Source organism: Chelonoidis abingdonii, chromosome 7 (genome assembly GCF_003597395.2).
Source record: "Chelonoidis abingdonii isolate Lonesome George chromosome 7, CheloAbing_2.0, whole genome shotgun sequence".
Taxonomy (NCBI): domain Eukaryota; kingdom Metazoa; phylum Chordata; order Testudines; family Testudinidae; genus Chelonoidis; species Chelonoidis abingdonii.
Window position 1 is genome coordinate 317,878 of NC_133775.1, and position 18,395 is coordinate 336,272.

Here is an 18,395-nt window from a genome sequence, read left to right on the forward strand (position 1 = left end):
TGACGAAGTGGGTTATTCCCACGAAAGCTCAGCTCCAAAACATCTGTTAGTCTATAAGGTGCCGAACAGGATTCTCTGCTGAGGAGGGAGGCAGGGAGGGAAGAAGGGCAGAGGGTGAGGGGTGGGGAGGAAGGAATGGGGAGGTCTAGGGGCAGGAGGAAATGAGGGGAGGAAGGGCAGGGGGTGGGGAGGACGGGGCAGGAGGGAAGAAGGCAGAACGGGAGCAGGGGGCGAGGGAGGAAGGGATGGGGGCAGGCAGGGAAGAAGGGCAGGGGGTGAGAGGTGGGAAGGAAGAGATGGGAAGGAACGGCAGGGGGTGAGGAGGACTGGGGGCAGGAGGGAGGAAGGGATGGGGGCAAGGGGTGGGGATGACGAGGGGGAGGGAGGAAGGGCAGGGGAAGGGATGGGGAAGACTGGGTGGCAGAGATTTGCTGGGCAGGGTTAGGGTTAGCAGCTGCACACCAAGGCCTGGCCTGTACTTCAAGGTAAGAGTGGCAAGCTGCCTTGTGTTGGCCTAGCTATGAAGTCTCTTCTCTTGAATTTGGCTCCCAAATGTCTCTCAGCACCGAGGCATGGAGTCAGTCGATGCAGTGTCAGTGTAGATGCTGCTTTGCTAAGGTTGATGGTTGCTGGCCTCAAGGAGCCATCCCACAATGCCCCACACTGACAATCCAATCAATACAAGCACTCCTGGTGAGGACCTGCATCACCAATACAAGGCACCAAGTGTGCGTGCACACAAGAGACTTAATAGCTATGGGGGCTGTGAGCTGACTTAAGTTAGGTCTATATAATTTCGTAGTGTAGACATAACCTAATTAGAGCAGCCCTAAGGCTGTTTTAACTCATGACTGTATCCTTCTCTTATTTTTTTTTCCTATTTGAACAGTGCCTTAGAGGGTAAGTGAGCTCCACTCTCTCCTGATTAGAGTTGCGGTGTTTCCAGCTCCTGTGAGTCACATGATTTTTGTCTAGATTTCTGGCAGAGAGGGGTAGGTGGGATGGGACATGCAGGCCAGGAGAAGATTGGGGTAGGAGGGTTATGGTAGAGGAATAGAGAGTGCAGAACTGAGGTGGGGGTGACTGAGAAACAGGGAAGACTTCTGATAGTGAGGAGGTGGGGTCAGTGGTGATTGGTTCGGGGGGAGACTCACATAGTACACCTACCTGCAGGGATATCTCATTCATCCCGATTATGGTCAACCTCAGACAGTCAAAAGTTATGAGTCAGGTCCCAAAAAAATCGTGTCACTTGTTTTAATTATTGAGGTCTTGTAGGGCTATCCTCACTATGAGCTCAATTGTTGGGAAGTGGATGAAAGTTCATAAAAATGTTACAAGAACCCATAACTATTAATGTTATAGAAAGGGCATCTATGAAAAAGAGACAGCCTGGTTTGGTATAAACAGAAAAGGATGACCGATATGACACAAGGATTATGGTGAGGTCAAGACTGTAAACAAGAGGGGATAGGAACCAGAAAATAATAGGCCTAATTTCTGATATACCCAATTCTGGTCCAGTGGAGGTTAGAACAATAAGGACCTATTTGACCCATTGCATCCCTCGCAGACTTCCAAAAAGAGACTTTGGGGAGAAAAAATATGGACTCCTGGGGGATTCCTTGGGGAATGGTCAAACAAACTTCTACTTTGTTCCAGACACTGTCCTTTGATGATGAACTTTAAGGATCATTGGAGATGCCCACACCTCAGCACACCAGTGAGGACATTTGGCCATCACAACTGAGCCAGCAAGGACCCTAGGTTGATACATGTGAAATCCTGCTTTGTCTTCCCTTTCCTTGTATGATCTTTCCAGGCCCTCACTATCTTCCTCTTATCCCTTTCTTCTCTCTGCATGCTTTTGACCTGACCCAATTCACGTGCTTCTAGGAGCTGGGACCTTAAGGAAAACACCAAATATCATGAGTCATGATAAAATCAGGATAGTTGGCACCAATTCTTTCCCAGCAGTTAAATTATGTTGGAACAAGCCAGGCTGGGAAAGCAATTTTAAGAGTAGAAACACAGACTGATTTTGAATCCCAACCCTGTAATCCTCTTCTGACGGAATCATGCTAAGGCGAAATGACAGGTCAGAGATGAGGTCAGGATCACAGGTCTGTGGAAAGAGGGGATTCCAGCTGAGGATAGTTAGAAATCCCTAATGATGTCCCTAAACCCCTAAAATTTGGCTAGTTTCTTGGTGCTATCCTTCCTGGAATCAGCTGATTTTTTTCCCCCAAAGGATTTAAGATTTCAGAACCCTTTGTTTTAAGGAATGGAGTATTAACCCCAGTGTTTTGTCCCCATTCTAATTCTGGGACTTCTATACTGTTCCCTGAATCTGTTTGATTATTTAATATTTGCATATAGCACTCCACAGAGGAAACAAAGACATAAGGAGTTTACCAGGTGTGATACATGTGAACAGCATAACACTGGTGGGGAAGGAGGGGGTTTGCACAAAATAAAGAGAGAAAGCTGCTTGTCTTCACCCTGCACACAAAGTTAAAAAAATGTGAATTTTATTAGGTTGACATATGCTTGTGCAGTTTCTACTAGACCCAGGATTCTCCTTTGCCTTCTGTTCTCTTAAAGAGATGGCTGCATTTCACCCTTGGATGAAGCATCCCCACAGATGCAGCCTGTAAAGCTAGGACTCTTCAGGATAATGATAGGCATAACGATAACATTACTGTGTGTTAGAGATTTCATTAATCTTGTTTCAGAACTCAGCAGCCAGCTCACACAGCAAGTGCTGGGCCTTGTAACCAGGAGGGCAGCCAATCAAAAGGAATAAACTCAAAGTTCAGCTCTGAAGTGGAAGGAGCCATGACAGTGAGGCCTGGTCTACACTACGCTGTTAAACCGATTTTAACAGCGTTAAATCGATTTAACGCTGCACCCATCCACACTACACTGCTCTTTATATCGATTTAAAGGGCTCTTTAAATCGATTTCTGTACTCCTACAAAATGAGAGGAGTAACGCTAAAATCGATATTGCTATATCGGATTAGGATTAGTGTGGACGCAAATCGACGTTATTGACCTCATTATTTTACAGTAGCTACCCACAGTGCACCGCTGCAGAAATCTACGCTAGCCTCGGACCATGGACGCACACCACCGAATAAATGTGGCAAGTGTGGACGTGCACAATCGACTTTATAATATGTTTTATAGAATCGGTTTAAGCTAATTCGAATTTATCCTGTAGTGTAGACGTAGCTTGAGACAGGCTGTGCAGCCACATACATTCAGGTTAAACAACATAGCCTGTTTGGCACCACAACCAGATAGCTTCCCAGATGCTCCTCTTATAACTGTCCCTGGCTTTTCCCCTCCTATGGCTTCTGAGCTCTCATATGAGCTAGGATCGGAAAGCAGGCTTGATACACAGGTTAGTGGCTTTGTCGTGTTGATGGGCAGTACCTCCCTCTCCAGGGCAGAGTCACTGGAGGCTACAGAGAGTCAGAGTTTCATGGGGGATGTTCTAGTCTTTGTCTTCTCTGTGCGATGTCACCAGGCTCTCAGAATCTGGAGTGTCTGTGCTGGAGTGTGTCCATCTCAGTGCTGGTCATCTGGAATTCTGGCTCAGGCTAGGGTGCGTGAGGCTGGTGCTGAGGATGGGGGTTTCTCCCTGACTTCATGCTAGGAGCAAAGGCTGCACCAGGCTGGCTTTCACTGTGCTTTATGGCATTTCAAATACTGAAGCAAAGATGCAAAGAGCAGTTTGTTTTCAGTGCCAAGGCAGACCTCCCTCCACTGTGGGCTGTATTGTTCCCTAGTGTAACACCACTGAAGTTGGTGCTGTTACACCAGAGATAAAATTGGACCCTAATAGTTTCCCAGGAAGCTCTGCTCCCATTATCCCCTCTCCCATGCCAACCCCTTCCTCATCACACCCTTCTTTCAAGTCATTTCTCAGCTCCTCCTTTTTTCATGTTGGTCCCACCCCCTAAGTTAAACAGTGGAAGCTAAAACAAGAATACTGACAACTCGATGGAGAAGGAAGGCTCGGAGTGGAGGTGGGCGTCCTGGGATGCCAAGAGCTGAAATGACAGGCTAGGAGTTGAAAGCCCTGGCCCCAGAAGGTGAAGAGGGATGGCTGGGAGGGGAGCCTGGGTGAAGTCCCAGCCTCACGGGGAGAATGTGGCTCCAATTAGTCTTCCTCCTGCAGCCGTTCACTTGGCTGGATGTAGTTATCTTCAATGAAGCCATCATCATCCTCCAGTTGCAGCCCAGTAGCACTAGGCATGGATTGATTCTCCTCCCAGGCAACCCCGCTCTCAGCATGGCTGCCTCCCATTGAGCTGGTGTCAGGCAGTGGCTGGTGGCGGTAGCTGGCAAAGTTCTTATGGAATAGTTTGCACTTTGCAGCCAATGCAATCAGGATGGAGATGCCAATAGCTGATACAAGGAAGCCCACCAAGTATGGCCAGCTGTTCCCTCCCTTCCCTGCCGGCGACATGGTGGTTGCTGCAGTGGTGGTTGCTGCAGGGGAAAGAGAGACTGAGTAGGTCAGGGAATCCCCATGTCTCACCAGTATCTTCCTGATGGGTGAGGGATTCTCAGGACCTACTACCACAGACACAGGGTGAATACTTGGGCTGGTGCTCCATGAGCCACAATGGTGCTGCTTAATGGTGCCTACCAGAATGGTAGCATTTTACACCCACTTCACATTCTCTTTGCATGAGTGCAAATGATTGCATGGTGAATTGGACCCAGTGTGTTCAGACCTGTGATTCTGAAGTTGCCTGTGCTTTTTAAATTTTCAGCCTAACAGAAAACACTGTTAAAGCATGTACAGCTTTGTATGAAAGGAAATTGAGGGTTTGATCATTAAAGGGGAACAAGGGAGTTTATATATTAGTGAATTTGGAAGAGTTACTAATAGTTAAAACCCTCAATTACTTTTTCTGACATAATTTGGGTTGGTGACACACAGTCTCATGACTGGGAGACAATTTACCAAGGCATTGTCTAGGTTAGGATTTAAAGGTATGTTAGATCATGTTATCTGGCTCCATCTAATTAAAACCTTATAAAACTTAAGTCAAGACAAAGCAAATTGTTCTTTAGCAGGTGCAAGCTGTGCAAGTTAAGGTCTCAGCGGAGCAAGTGTTACAGTTTGCTTTGTCTTTAGCTTTGAAGGATTTAATTAGATGGATCCAGCTAATCTAACACATCTTTAAATCCTAATTTTGGCTGTGTCTTCACTGTTAAAAATAATAAATAAGTGAGGTCAGTCACAGGCGAGGGTATAGCTTAGCTGCCTTGTGGTAAATACTACAGTGCCTTGTCTCCACTAGGATTTTAAGGTTGGATGATTAATGTGCCTTAGTTAACAGTTGTTTTTTTTTGGGGGGGGGGGGGGCAGTGAAGATAAAGCCTAACAAAATTGGGAAAGAGGGACAGGGGATGGATCACTTGATTACCTGTTCTGTTCATTTCCTGTGGGACACCTGTCACTGGCCACTGTCAGAAGACAGGATACTAGGCTAGATGGACTTTTGGTCTGACCCAGTAGGGCCTTTCTTATGCTCTTATGTTATGTTCTTATAACTTGAATGTAAAGCACCAGGATTTGTGTAAATGGAATAATCCTGAGAAAAACAAAAGGGTGGCTCTCCACTCTGTTGAGTGGAATACTGGAATTTACAAATGTTTTGTCTAGGAAACGGTGTGATGAGGAAGGAGTAATGTTATGTTTCATTTTATTAAATACCAAGAAGTTGTTAAATGGCAGCTGTTCATTAGAATAAGTGGTGTAAACTGCCACAGTTTTGCTAATGTAAATGGTTTCTCTCAAGTACTAACACTGGGTAGGTTCTGACCTTTCCTGAAGAATTTTATTTAAAACCCTAGAAGAGGATAATCTGCAGCTCAGCATAAGGTCTTGGGGGAGGGAGAGTTATCCTGCTCAGATGGCAAGAGATCATTCAGATTTCATAATTCTCCCACTAACTAACCTCTGGGCTCCTGTATGGTATTGGTGCCTGTCATGTAGTATCTGAGTCTCTAATAACTTTGATGAGGTTAGTAACCTTTTTTTGTTGTGTAAAATTATCTCGTGCTTTAACTGACAACAAAGTGTTTCTCAAATGTGGCCACTGGGGGCTTTTCCTGTGGCCACAACAGCCTCCTGTGCAGTGATGGGGAGAGGAGTGAGGAGGCACAAAACAGCAGCCCTTCTCCCTCTCTGTTGCTCCTTGATGCCCCGCCCTGCACCTTCTCTGGAGACAGGTGGGGCACAACACTGCAGGAGCAAGGTGAGTTCTCGACCCACTATGGGTGGAGGGGCAGTGAAGCTTGTGTGGTTGGGCAGCAGGCTCTACTGACAGGACTTTGGGAGCCTGGCTGCAGGGCTTCGGGAGCTGACCCCTGGCTCCAGCCATGCACTCTGGCCTCTGGCCACATGGGAGCAGGAACCAACTTCTGGCTGTGTGGCGGTGGGGCACACCCCCCATCACCATGGGCCCCAGCTGCCTCCCTCTCCAATCTCCCCCATCCAGGCTTTAATTTGTTCTAGTGCTTGCTGAGAGGAGTGATATGAACAAACATGTAAGTATCACTTTTCACAGCACACTTAGTAGCTAGCTGGGAGGCTGTGATAAGTGATATTAACAAAACATACAAATATCACTTTTTACAGCATTATTTTTAATTATTGAGTCTGCAATAAAAAAAACCCTACATAAATAAATTACAATGATTTGGACATGTATATGTGAATATTTCATTTGGTTTTCCTAAAATACTTAATTAACTTTAGGGAAAAGTGTCATTGTGGCCACCAGCAAGAGTTGGTGGCTGCACTCTGAGGCCACCAAAAATTTTCTTGTGAAAACCCCTGCTCTAAGGGTATGTCTACACTGCAATTAGACACTCATGGCTGGCCTATGCCAGCTGACTTGGCGTCAGGCCCAGGAGCTGTTTAATTGTAAAGCAAATGTTCCTGCTCAGGCTGCAGCCTAAGTTCTGGGACCATTCCCCATTGCAGGGTCCTAGAGCCCAGCCTCCAGCACAAGCCCAACATGTACACCAGAACTGAACAGCCCCATAGCCAGAGCCAGTTGGCACAGGTCAGTTGTGGGTTTTTAATTACAGTGCAGACATACCCTATGTGATTGTTACAGCCCTTGTCCCCAGCCAGAACACCACACACTCACTCTGACAAGGTCCAGAGCAGAACTCGGGCAGTCTCTCTAGCTATTGATGCTGCCAAATGCATGTAGCTGCCAGGAATGTTAGTTACATTGCAGAGCAATCCAAACCTAGCAGAACAGAGTGAACCAAAATCTTACAATGAGTTAGTTAGGAGGCAGAGCAGGAATTCAGAACTCACATACTGAATCAGTGGGGTATATACTTTGGGACTATGCCACTGGTAGGAAAACTGATTAAATAGGGAGTCAGAGCATTCACATGGGAACAGAGTTCCTGTAGCTGCACAACTTACTGTCATTTCTCTGCACTGTGGCCAGCAGTTTTCTTCTGAGTGAAGGCTGAGCTTGAGGAAACCACTGTTTTCTCTTGCAGCCCAGATCCTGAAAGTTCAGGGTCTTGACCTCCTGGCCCTGGAGTTCTGGTGGAGAGGCACAGAGTACTTGCACACCTAGGAGACAAAACCTGACTCAGTTGCAGGAGAAGGGAGCTCCACCTTCCCACCCATCCCCATTTTGGAGGGAGGTCTTCTTTATTATATAAAGAGTACAAGAGAGTGCACCTGCTAATGCCCACCCACTTAGTCTGTTCTCAGCTTCCTAAGGGAAGAAACAAGAGAAGAAATCACTAAATATGGAGCCATCAGCAACAAGCAAAATTAGTGGGAGGAGTGTTAGTGTGAGCTGCCTGTTACCTGTAAAGTACCAAATATATTTAGGCTTGGTCTCCACTACAGATTGGGTTGCCAACTTTCTACTCACACAAACCTGAACACCCTGTCCCACCCCTCCTTTGAGGTCCCACTCTCAGCTCACTCTATCCCCTCCTCCCTCTGTTCACTAGGCTGGCTCAGGGGGTTGGGATGTGAGACAGGGAGTGAGAACTCTGGGGTGGGGCCAGGGATGAGAGATTTGGGTGCAGGAGGGGGCTCCGGGCTGGGGGGTGGAGCCAAGGGGTTTGGAGTATGGAAGGGGGCTCTGGGTGGAGGCAGAGGGTTGAGATGTGGGAGAAGGTACAGGTTCTGGGCTGGGGGGTGTGGGTTCCAGGATGGGGCCAAAAATGAGGGGTTCAGAGTGCAGGAGGGGGCTCTGGGCTGGGGGTTAGGGTGAGGGCTCCTGCAGGAGTTGCGGGCTCTGGTGTGGGACTAGGGATGAGGGGGTTGGAGTGCGGGAGGGGGCTCTGGGCTGGGCAACGGGTTGGGATGCGGGGGGGGTAAGGGCTCTGGCTGGGGGTGCTGACTTAGCTGGGGATGAGGGGCTTGGGGTGTAGGAGGGTGTTCTGGGCTGGGACCAAGGGGTTCAGAGGGTGGGAGGGGGATCAGGGCTAGGGCAGGGGGTTGGGATGCAGGAGGAGGTCAGGGGTGCAGGCTTTGAGCGGCACTTACTTCAAGCAGCTCCCAGAAGCAGCGGCATATCCCCCCTCTGGCTTCTACGTGGAGGCACGGCCAGGTGGCTCTGCGCACTGCCCCCTCTGCATTCGCCATTCCTGCAGTTCCCGTAGGCCGTGGTTTCCTGCCAGTGGGAGGTGCAGAGCCAGCTCTTGGGGTGGGGGCAGTGTGCGGAGCCCCATGGCTGCCCCTACACGGAGGAGCTGGAGAGCGGACATGTCGCTGCTGCCAGGAGCCGCAGGAAGCCTGTCTTAGGCCCGCTGCGCCACCAACCAGACTTTTAAATGGCCTGGTCAGCAGTGCTGACCAGAGCTGCCAGGGTCCCTTTTCGACCAGGAGTTCCGATTGAAAACCAGACACCTGGCAACCCTAACTACAGAGCTAGGTCAACATACAGCAGCTTAAGTTGACTAAGCCCTGTAAGCATCTATGCTACAATGTAGCTCCCACCAATGTAAGTCACTTGCTAGGTCGCCTTAATAACTCCACCTCTGCAACAGGCATAGCGGTTAGGTTGAGGTAGATAGGGCAATGCAGTGTCAGTGTAGACACTGCGTTACTTACATTGCTTTTTGGCTATCAGCCTTGCACGGGGCTCACAGCCAGAGTCCCCCACTACCCAGCACTGACAACCTCGGCTGTGAGACCTGGGCAGCGAAGGTGAGAGGCATAGGCACCGACTCCATGGGTGCTCTGGGGCTGGAGCACCCACTGGGAAAATTAGTGTGGACATGAAAAAACCCCTCTGATACTTGACACTAATTACTGTGGTGGCTGCATTTCGACCTAACATAGTTCAACTTAACTTGTAGTGTAGACAACCTCTCACATTGTGATAGAAATGTCAACAGTTAAAGGGACACCATCACCGTGAAATCTAGTCCATTTCAAAAACTGGGCTCTGAGGTTTGAAGTCCTACTCCCACTGAAGTGGATAATAGGAGCTGTTGAATGATTAGCACTTTTGAAATCTGGCCATTTATTCAGATGCCTAAATGTGGATTAGGAAGTGAACTTTAGGTGTCCATTTCCAAAATCTTAGCCAAACTGAAAAAAAGCCTTTTCTCCAACACATCATTTCTAGGAATCTTGGGCATTACTTGTAAGCACAACAAATAAAAACTTTCAGAGTGATTTTTCAGTTGATTAAAAAAGATTAGAGAAACCCTAGAAAATAGTCTGCTGGAAATAAGCCTGCATTAATCAGAAGAGATGGAATAAAATGGACCAAATAGGGTTTCTACAGCTATTACTCCTGTACTTCTTCCCTGAAGCCTTCCAGGGCATTTACGCTTCAGTCCCCCCTCTTTATCTATGGTAGCCCTGCTCTCAGTCCTTCCCTCACCTCTTCTTTGTTGTAGCCATTGCTGGAAAGGATACATGGAACAATTACAGACCCAGGGATTCCCCTGAAGCAGGATCTGATGGGTTCTTTCCATCAGCTGCAGGACTAGTGCATCCACAGAGAGCAGATCATTATTCTGCAGATCCAGATAGACAAGGGCTCCGAAGGCAAGGAACGCAGGCAGCTGCAGAATCTGAAGCTTATTGTTTTTCAGGAGCAGCATGTGCAGGTTTCTCAAGCCCTGGAAAGCTTCTGGGTGAAGGTGGGAGATGTTACAGCTGCTCAGGTCCAGCAGATGAAGTGCCCAGAGGTTAGAGAAGACTGCTGGATAGAGCATGGGAATGATGTTGTTGGAGAGGTTTAGAGCACGTAGAGAAGGGAAGTGTATCAAGAAAGTCCCACTTCTGAGCATTGCCAAGGAGTTGAAGGAAAGGTCCAAGCTGGTGATGTTTCCAGGAAGGGAATCTGGAGTGTGTAGAAGACTCTTTCCACTGCAGTCAGCCCATCCCTGAGAAAATATTGTTATCTATATGAGGGGGTTCTGCATCCCTGGTAGGATTCTCCAGTGAAACTCAAAAAATTCAAACATAATTCATTACTTTATTTGTTTGTTGCAGAGTTTTACAGAAAAATAGATCATTTTAGGAACATAGAAGCTACCAAAGCAGATCACACTAATGGTCCTTTTAGTCCAATATCCAGTCTCTGACACAGGCCAGTACAATTAGATAAAGACCAGCATAGATTGGGTTGCTGTGGGTCTATAATCACAACACATTTTACAGAGTGAGATGAACATGAGAAGAAAGGGGTGGTGGAGGAAGAAGCCCAGATACTGTAGATGGGGTAGGATGGGCAATGTTGCTGGACATCTCCTCCAGCGGTATTTATCATTCAGGATCATTTCCAAACCTGTGACCATCTAGCACTGGAATGTGTGTCCCCTCCTTCCTCCCCTTGGATTTTCAGACTCTGCCCCTGTCCAGTATGTTCTTAATTCATTCAAGGGTCTCCAGCTTCCTGAGTAGTGGACTGCACTGCTTGATTGTTTGGACCATGTTTCTTACAGGGGCTGTTGCACTTCCAGTTCCCAGGTGAGAGCCCACCAGCAGACATCTGCCTGTGCAGACTGAGTAAGCAAGCCAGCGTGGCTGACGTGTAGGAGGGCATCTATCTATTTATGGAAGGGTTTAAACCCACCTGGCTTAGAGGGGAGGTGAAAACAGATATATAAATATAATAGAAATGGAAGAAAGGGGAAGGCGATAATAATGAATATAAAACAGAAGCTAGGAATGGTACAAAATTGATAAGGGAAGCAAGGCAACACAAGGACAAAGCTATTGCCAGCAGAGTTAAGGACAAAAAGAAGAAGGTTTTTAAGTATATAAGGAGCAAAAAAGAATCCTAACAAAGATACTGGTCCATTACTAGATAGACATGGTAGAATTATCAAGAGGGATATAAAAAAAAAAAAAGAAGTGTTCAAAAATATTTCTGTTCCGTATTTAGGAAAAATCAGATGATGTCATCCTCCAGTGATAACTCTTTCCATTCCACTAGCATCTCAGGAGGATGTTAAACAGCAGCTATTAAAATTAGACATTTTAAATCAGCACCCCCAAATAACTTACATTCAACACTTGTAAAAGAGCTGGCTGAGGTCCTTGCTGAACATCAATGTTGATTTTCAATAAGTCTTGGAACATTGGGGAAGTTCCAGAAGTCTGGAATAAAGCTAATATTGTGCCAATATTTATAAAAGCAGTAGAGAATCCTGTGGCACCTTATAGACTAACAGACGTTTTGGAGCATGAGCTTTCGTGGGTGAATACCCACTTCATCAGATGCATGGCCAATATTTTTATGGCTGACCTGGAACAACGCTTCCTCAGCTCTCGTCCACTCACGCCCCTTCTCTACCTACACTACATTGATGACATCATCATCTGGACCCATGGAAAGGAGACTCTGGAAAAATTGCACCACGATTTCAACAGCTTCCACCCCACCATCAACCTCAGCCTGGACCAATCTACACGGGAGGTCCACTTTCTAGATACCACGGTGCAAATAGGGATGGTCACATTAACACCACCCTAATATCAAAAACCACCCGACGCTATGCCTACCTTCATGCCTCCAGCTTCCATCCCGGGCAACATCACACGATCATTGTCTACAGCCAAGCACTGAGGTAAAACGCATCTGCTCTACACCTCAGACAGAAACCAAACCTACAAAATCTCCACAAGCATTCTCAAAACTACAATACCCGCATGAGGAAATAAGGAAACAGATCAACAGAGCCAGACGTGTACCAGAAGCCTCCTACTGCAAGACAAACCAAGAAAGAAACCAACAGGACTCCACTGGCCGTCACATACAGCCCCCAGCTAAACCCCTCCAACGCATCATCAGGGATATACAACCCATCCTGGACAATGATCCACATTTCACAGGCCTGATGGCAGGCCAATCCTCAGCAAACCTGCCAACTGAAACTATTTCTCACCAGCAACTGACGCCAACACCAATAGTAACTCAGCTCAGGAACCATATGCAAACAAACCTCGATGCCAACTCTGCCCAGATATCTACACCAGCGACACCATCACAGGACCTAACCACATCAGCCACACCATCACCGTTCATTCACCTGCATGATCCAATGTAATATATGCCATCATATGCAGCAATGCCTCTCCTATGTACATCGGCCAACTGGACAGTCTCTACGGAAAGGAATAATGACACAAATCAGACATTAGGAATGGCAATATACAAAAACTGTAGGAGAGCACTTCAACCTCCTGGCCACACTATAGCAGACTTAAGGTGGCATCCTGCAGCAAAAAAACTTCAGGACCGACTTCAAAGAGAAACTGCTGAGCTTCAGTTCATCTGCAGATTTGACACCATCAGCTCAGGATTGAACAAAGACTGTGAATGGCTTGCCAACTACAGAACCAGTTTCTTCTCTCTTGGTTTTCACACACCTAGCTGCTAGAAAGGGCCTCATCCTCCCTGATTGAACTAACCTCGTTATCTCTAGCCTGCTTGCTAGCATATATATACCTGCCCCTGGAAATTTCCACGACATGCATCTGACAGAAGTGGGTATTCACACACGAAAGCTCATGCTCCAAAACATCTGTTAGTCTCATAACGTGCCACAGGATTCTCTGCTGCTTTTACAGATCCAGACTAACACGGCTACCCCTTCTGATACTTCCATTCTAAGAAATGCTCTAATCTCACTGTAGAGCAGGGTCCCAAACTCCCGGCCATGGGCATCTGCGGCCTGAGAACTCCCCAGTGGTGGTCGTGGGGCTCCAGCAATTTGAAAGCCGGTCTCTCCCTTGGCCCCACTGCTGCCACAGGCTCCCGGGCAATTTAAAATGGCTGGGCCCCACCACCACCAGACAGCACAACCGAGCTGAGCAGCTTCTACTTGCTCACTCCACATGGCTGCTGGCCCTCTCTGTGCCTGGGTGGGCAGGGCTGTGCCCGCTGCTGCCCTCACCCCGAGCGCCCTGTGGCCAATGGAAGCTGCAGGGGCAATGCCTGGGGCAGCAGTACGTGGAGGCCCCCTGGCCCACCCCGCCTTGGAGGCAACACTAAGACAGCACCCCAACCCCCTCCCACCCCCAAACTGCATCCAGAGCCTGCATCCTTCCCCCTTCCCACACCCCTCATCCCCAAACTTCCTTCAGAGCCTGCACCTCCCATAACACACACAGCCCCCAAACTCTCTCCCAGAGCCTGCAACCCCCCTCGTACACACCACCTCCTGCCCAGTGCCTTCCCAGAGCCTGCACCCCCTCCTCCTTTCCACCCCTCCTGCCCCAAACTTTCTCCCAGCCTGCACCCTTCCCCCACACTCCCCATCCCCAAAACTCACCCCCCCTGCACCCCTCCCCCTCTCCCTCCTTCCTCTCAGAGTCTGAAACCCCACCCCCTGCCCCATCCCAGAGCCTGCACCAAGCACCCAGACGCCCTCCCCCACCTTCACCCAAACTCCATCCCAGAGCCTGCACTCTGCACCCCAATCCCCTACCCCAGGTCTCCTCCCCCACCCAAACTCACTCCGAGCCTTAGGCAGGTAGGGGGTGGAGTTTGGTGGGGGAGCAGGTTCTGGGCGGCATGAGTGACATTATTGGCCCACTGGAAGGATCTGAGGACTGGCACAGGGCCCAAGGTAAATTGAATTTGAGACCCCTGCTGTAAAAACTCCAAATGATGGAGAATCCACATTTCTTGGTAGCCCTCCCTCCTTACATGTATCACTTTACGCATTTCTGTATGGAACTGCCTCTTGCTGCACGCAGAACCTACTCTAATCTCTCCTGGTCCCTTTGCAGTTTGGATCAGCTTTCTATGGTATTTTTTCATTGTCTTGCATTCAGTTGATTGGGCTGGACAGGACCTCCTCGGTCACTGAGCCCTTTTCCTGGGTGATTTTAGACTACCCTGAGTCCTGTGAAGAGTCCTCCATACCCACCTTACTGTCAATGCTGCAAGGATGTCCTGCTGCCGCAGGCCAGACACAGAGGAGGCTGCAGACACAAAGGTACCAGGCACATTCCATTTGGCTTCAGGAAACTGCACAACAGAAAAATGAGTCACAGGGAGGTTGTGGGGGACAGATGTCTCCAGGCCCTGCCCCACTGAAATGATGGTGTGACATAGCCTGTGCTGGAAAAAGACCAGACTATTTCCTCCCTGGATCCTGTCCCATGGCAGGGACCAGTGTCCTTTGACTCCAAGCACTTCTGGTACATCTGCCTTTTTTTTTTTTTTTAAATAAAATCCAAATAAAACATAACGTTGATAACTACAAACTACTACAGCCACTTAATAAAGCTCATGAGAGAGAGCGCTTGGTCCAGCAGGCTGAGCACAAGGGCAGAAGGCAGGGATGCCTGAGTTCTAATCCTGGCTCTGAGGTGGACTTACTGTGCAGTCTTGAGCAGCTCAAGCTCTCTGCCTCAGTCTCTCCATCTGTAAAATGGAGATAAAACCCACTCATAAGAATGGCCATACTGGGTCAGACCAAAGGTCCATCCAACCCAGTATTCTGTCTACTGACAGTGGCCAATGCACAGTGCCCCAGAGGGAGTGAACCTAACAGGTAATGATCAAGTGATCTCTCTCCTGCCATCCATCACAGCTCTCTGCCTCTTATAGCTGTTGTGAGGATTAGCCAATGTCTGTACAATGCTTTGTAAACCTAAAGTACTCCATGAAAAAAATGGAAGCAGTGGAGATCATCGCATTGGACATCATCTGTCAGAGCTGACAATCTCTGAACCTCAATGGCTTTTCTTATTGCTGCTTGCTCTCAAAAGTTCTTTCTGCAAGGACCTGATCTCCTGCTGGTCAGCTGCTCTTGGTCTGTGTTACTGCTGGCTGTGCCAGCAGTGTTCTGCCTGTCCGAGGAACCGGAGAGCCCAGGGTCGTGGGGGAACCTGTTTGTCATTCTGCTCAGAGCATTGCTTTTATTGAAGCTTCTTGGCACACAGGCTTTTGTAACTATTTCAGGGTTAAATCTCTTCGGCTCACAAAGCTCATGGGATATAGACGGTAAGATTTTTGTCCTTCTGTCCATGAGTGGGTGTCTGAACTCATGATCCTAAGAAAGCATTGAGAAGTGGATTGTGAGATCCAAATGATGCTAAGTACTAACTTCTTGCATCTGGAAGGACTGTGCATGAATTAGAGGTGGGAGGTGGCCAGGGCATATGTGGAAGGGCAGGTGATGAGGCAGGATATATCCAGAAGGGTTAGAAGGACAGAGAGCATTGGGAGATGCCCAGGGAGAGGAGTAAAAGGGCAGGGGACAGTGCTGGGGTGGGAGATGGAGGAGGTAGTGCTGAGGGGAGAAGTGCCAGGGGGTGAGTAGAAAGGAATGGGTAGATGGGCAGTGGACAGCACTGAAGGGGTGGGGCAGGGGGCAGTGCAGAGAGGGAGGATCAGGGGAAGGGGTCAGTGCTAAGGGGAAGGGCCAGGGAGCAGCAAATGGGGTCAGTGCTGAGGAGGGTGGGTCAGGAGGACAGCGCTGAGGGAAGTGAGGCAGCGGAAGGAGTCATTGCGAGAGGGATGGTATGTTCAGGGGGCTGCACAGAGGACGAAGGGTCAGTGCTGAGGGGATGGTCGGGGCAGCACAAAGGGAGAGGGGCCGTGCTGGGTGGTGAGGCAGGAGGGCAGCACATAGGGGGAGGGGCAGTGGAACAGGGCAGCTCTGATGGAGGAGAGTCAGAGGAAGGAGTCAGTGCTGAGGGGGGAGGGTCAGGGAGCAGCACAGAAGGTGAGGGGCAGTGCTGGGGGTGGGGCAGGAGGGTAGCACTGAGGCGGTGGGGGAGGGGGCAGCACAGAGGGGGAGGAGGGTAGCACTGAGAAGAGTAAGGCAGGGGCTGCAAAGGGGGGCAGTGCTGAGGAGAGTGGGGCAGGTGGGCAGGGGTCAGTATTGAGGGGGGAGGGTCGGGGCAGCACTAAGGGGGAGGAGTCAGTGCTGATGGGGCAGCAAGGGCAGCACAGGGGGGAGGGGCAGCGCTGAGTGGGGTGGGTCAGGAGAAGGGGTCAGTGCTGGGGCGAGGAGCAGGAGGGCAGTGCTGAGGGGTGGGTCAGGGGAACAAAGCAGCACTGAGCAGGAGTCGTCAGAGGAAGGAGTCAGTGTTGAGGGGGGGTTAGGGAGCAGCACAGAGGGAGGGGCTGTGGCAGGAGGTCAGGGGGCAGTGCAGAAGGGGAGGGGGCAGTGCTGAGCATGAAGGGCCAAGAAGCACCAAACTGGTCAGTGCTGAGGAGGGCAGGGCAAGAGGGCAGGGGTCAGTGCTGATGGGGGCAGCACAGGGGGAGGGGCAGGGAAATAGGGCAGCACTGAGAGGGAGAGTAAGGGGGCAGCAATGTTGCTAAGTTCCAGCGTTCCCTGCAGGGTCAGGGTCTGTGGGGCGCAAGCTCTAGTCCAGGGGTCTCAAACTTAAATGACCATGAGGGCCACATGAGGACCAGTACATTGGCCTGAGGGCTGTATTACTGACACCTCCCCCGCTCAGCCCTGCCCCGCCTCTTCCCACCCCTTCCCTGCCCCCATTCCAACCCCTTCCCCGTGGGCCTAGACTCCAGTAGAACTGATGTTGGGGCTGGGTAGTTGTGGGGGCAGAATGACTTGCGGGGGGCAGATGTGGGGTGAGAGCTCCTGTTGCAGGGGCCAAAATCCCCTAAGTTTGGCAGCATTGGCCACAGTAATTCTCACACATGCTGCGGGTGAGCAGGGGGAGTTCAACAGTCAAACGACAGATATGAACACAATACAAATGGTATTTGTTCTTAAGTTTCAGAATTTTGAGGTCCAAGCCCTTGTTTTTTGAGCCTCTGATGGGGAACAGCTAAGGCAGGAGGTGCCCTGCTGGGGTGTGTGTAGAAGAGAAGGGGGTTAGAAGAGTCTTTGATCCAGGATCTAGGGGACAGGCCTAGCTTACACTGAATACTGGAGAAGGCTTCCCCTGGCGAGCTGGTTACAGAGATAGGTTTGCAGATGTGGACTCTAAAATTGTGCCAGCCTGCGCAGACCATGGTGCTGTGGTTGCAGGCTGCATTTGCACCAGCAGAGCAGGTGGTCACACTCCCCGGTGTAGTTTGCACCCACAGCTGGGAGCCTCAGCACAAGCAGAAATGTAGAGGCTGCTTTGTCACTGTGCTGGAAAATGGACCTCAAGCACAGGCCACTGTCACCTTTACTCCCAGAACAGATGCCTGCCATTTCCCCAGCAGAGAGAGCCCACAGAGGCTATCAGCACTGGGGTTCTGACCAGGAAACCAGAAATGAGCTTTGTCCTTCGTCCTTCTCCTCCTCCTCCCCCTGCCTGACACCCCCACTCACCCCAAATGTTCCCTGCTAATGGGAAGGCCAGGCAATTACCTTAGGAGCTGAGCCTGGCCGCTGCTGCCTCTTCCTTTCTTCTTGGGTCTGTGTATTGTGGGAGTGGAAGGTGGAGTCTCAGAAAATGGAGAGTGAATGTGAAAAGGTGAAAGGTAAATGGAGCTGGTTTAAAGATTAACTGTAATCAGCCTCTCCCCTGCCTTCTTGGCACTTAAAATCTGCACGTTGCCTGGCAGAAGGCAGAGGAGCCCAGACTAGGGCAGGTAACAGGGAGATAGGGTTGCAAAATGAATTCATGCTGGCTGCTGAGGACTCTGAATGCACTTTTCATGTTTAGATCTCAAAGGGCTTTACAAAGAAGGTAAATATCAATTGTCCTGAATCTTGTGCATTCCTGGGGGCTGGGTGAAACCTTGCAGAAGGTGGTGGGTGTAACAGTTGTCTTTCATTCAGGATAAATGTAAACACCAATTATAGATTAGATAGTTAACACAAAGTAAGTCACTGCCCAAAACACAGGCCACATGCAAGGTCAGTCAGGAATTTGAGCTATGCAGAGGGAGGGATTTCACTGGGGGTTGAATACAAATGCAGGGAGCTTGG

General features: G+C 49.4%; 1 protein-coding gene across 1 annotated transcript; it reads right to left on the minus strand.

The window, feature by feature from the left end:
* Positions 1-925: 925 nt before the first annotated feature.
* Positions 926-17,853, minus strand: C7H1orf210 (chromosome 7 C1orf210 homolog). The gene is made up of 6 exons (XM_032777679.2): positions 17,832-17,853; positions 14,415-14,515; positions 9,911-10,418; positions 7,474-7,629; positions 3,245-4,487; positions 926-2,851 (listed from the first exon to the last, which is right to left on the minus strand). Exons 2-5 carry the CDS (start codon positions 14,499-14,501, stop codon positions 4,171-4,173), a joined length of 1,068 nt encoding a protein of 355 aa, XP_032633570.1. The 5' UTR covers positions 14,502-14,515; positions 17,832-17,853; the 3' UTR covers positions 926-2,851; positions 3,245-4,170.
* Positions 17,854-18,395: the final 542 nt, after the last annotated feature.

Coding starts and splice junctions, on each gene's coding strand:
- C7H1orf210 (XM_032777679.2), bottom strand. CDS start 14,501: ATGGAATGTGCCTGGTACCTTTGTGTCTGCAGCCTCCTCTGTGTCTGG. Junction 10,419..14,414: donor CTTGCAGCATTGACAGTAAG/GTGGGTATGGAG, acceptor ATATTTTCTCAG/GGATGGGCTGACTGCAGTGG. Junction 4,488..7,473: donor CACAGTGCAGAGAAATGACA/GTAAGTTGTGCA, acceptor CCACCACTGCAG/CAACCACCATGTCGCCGGCA.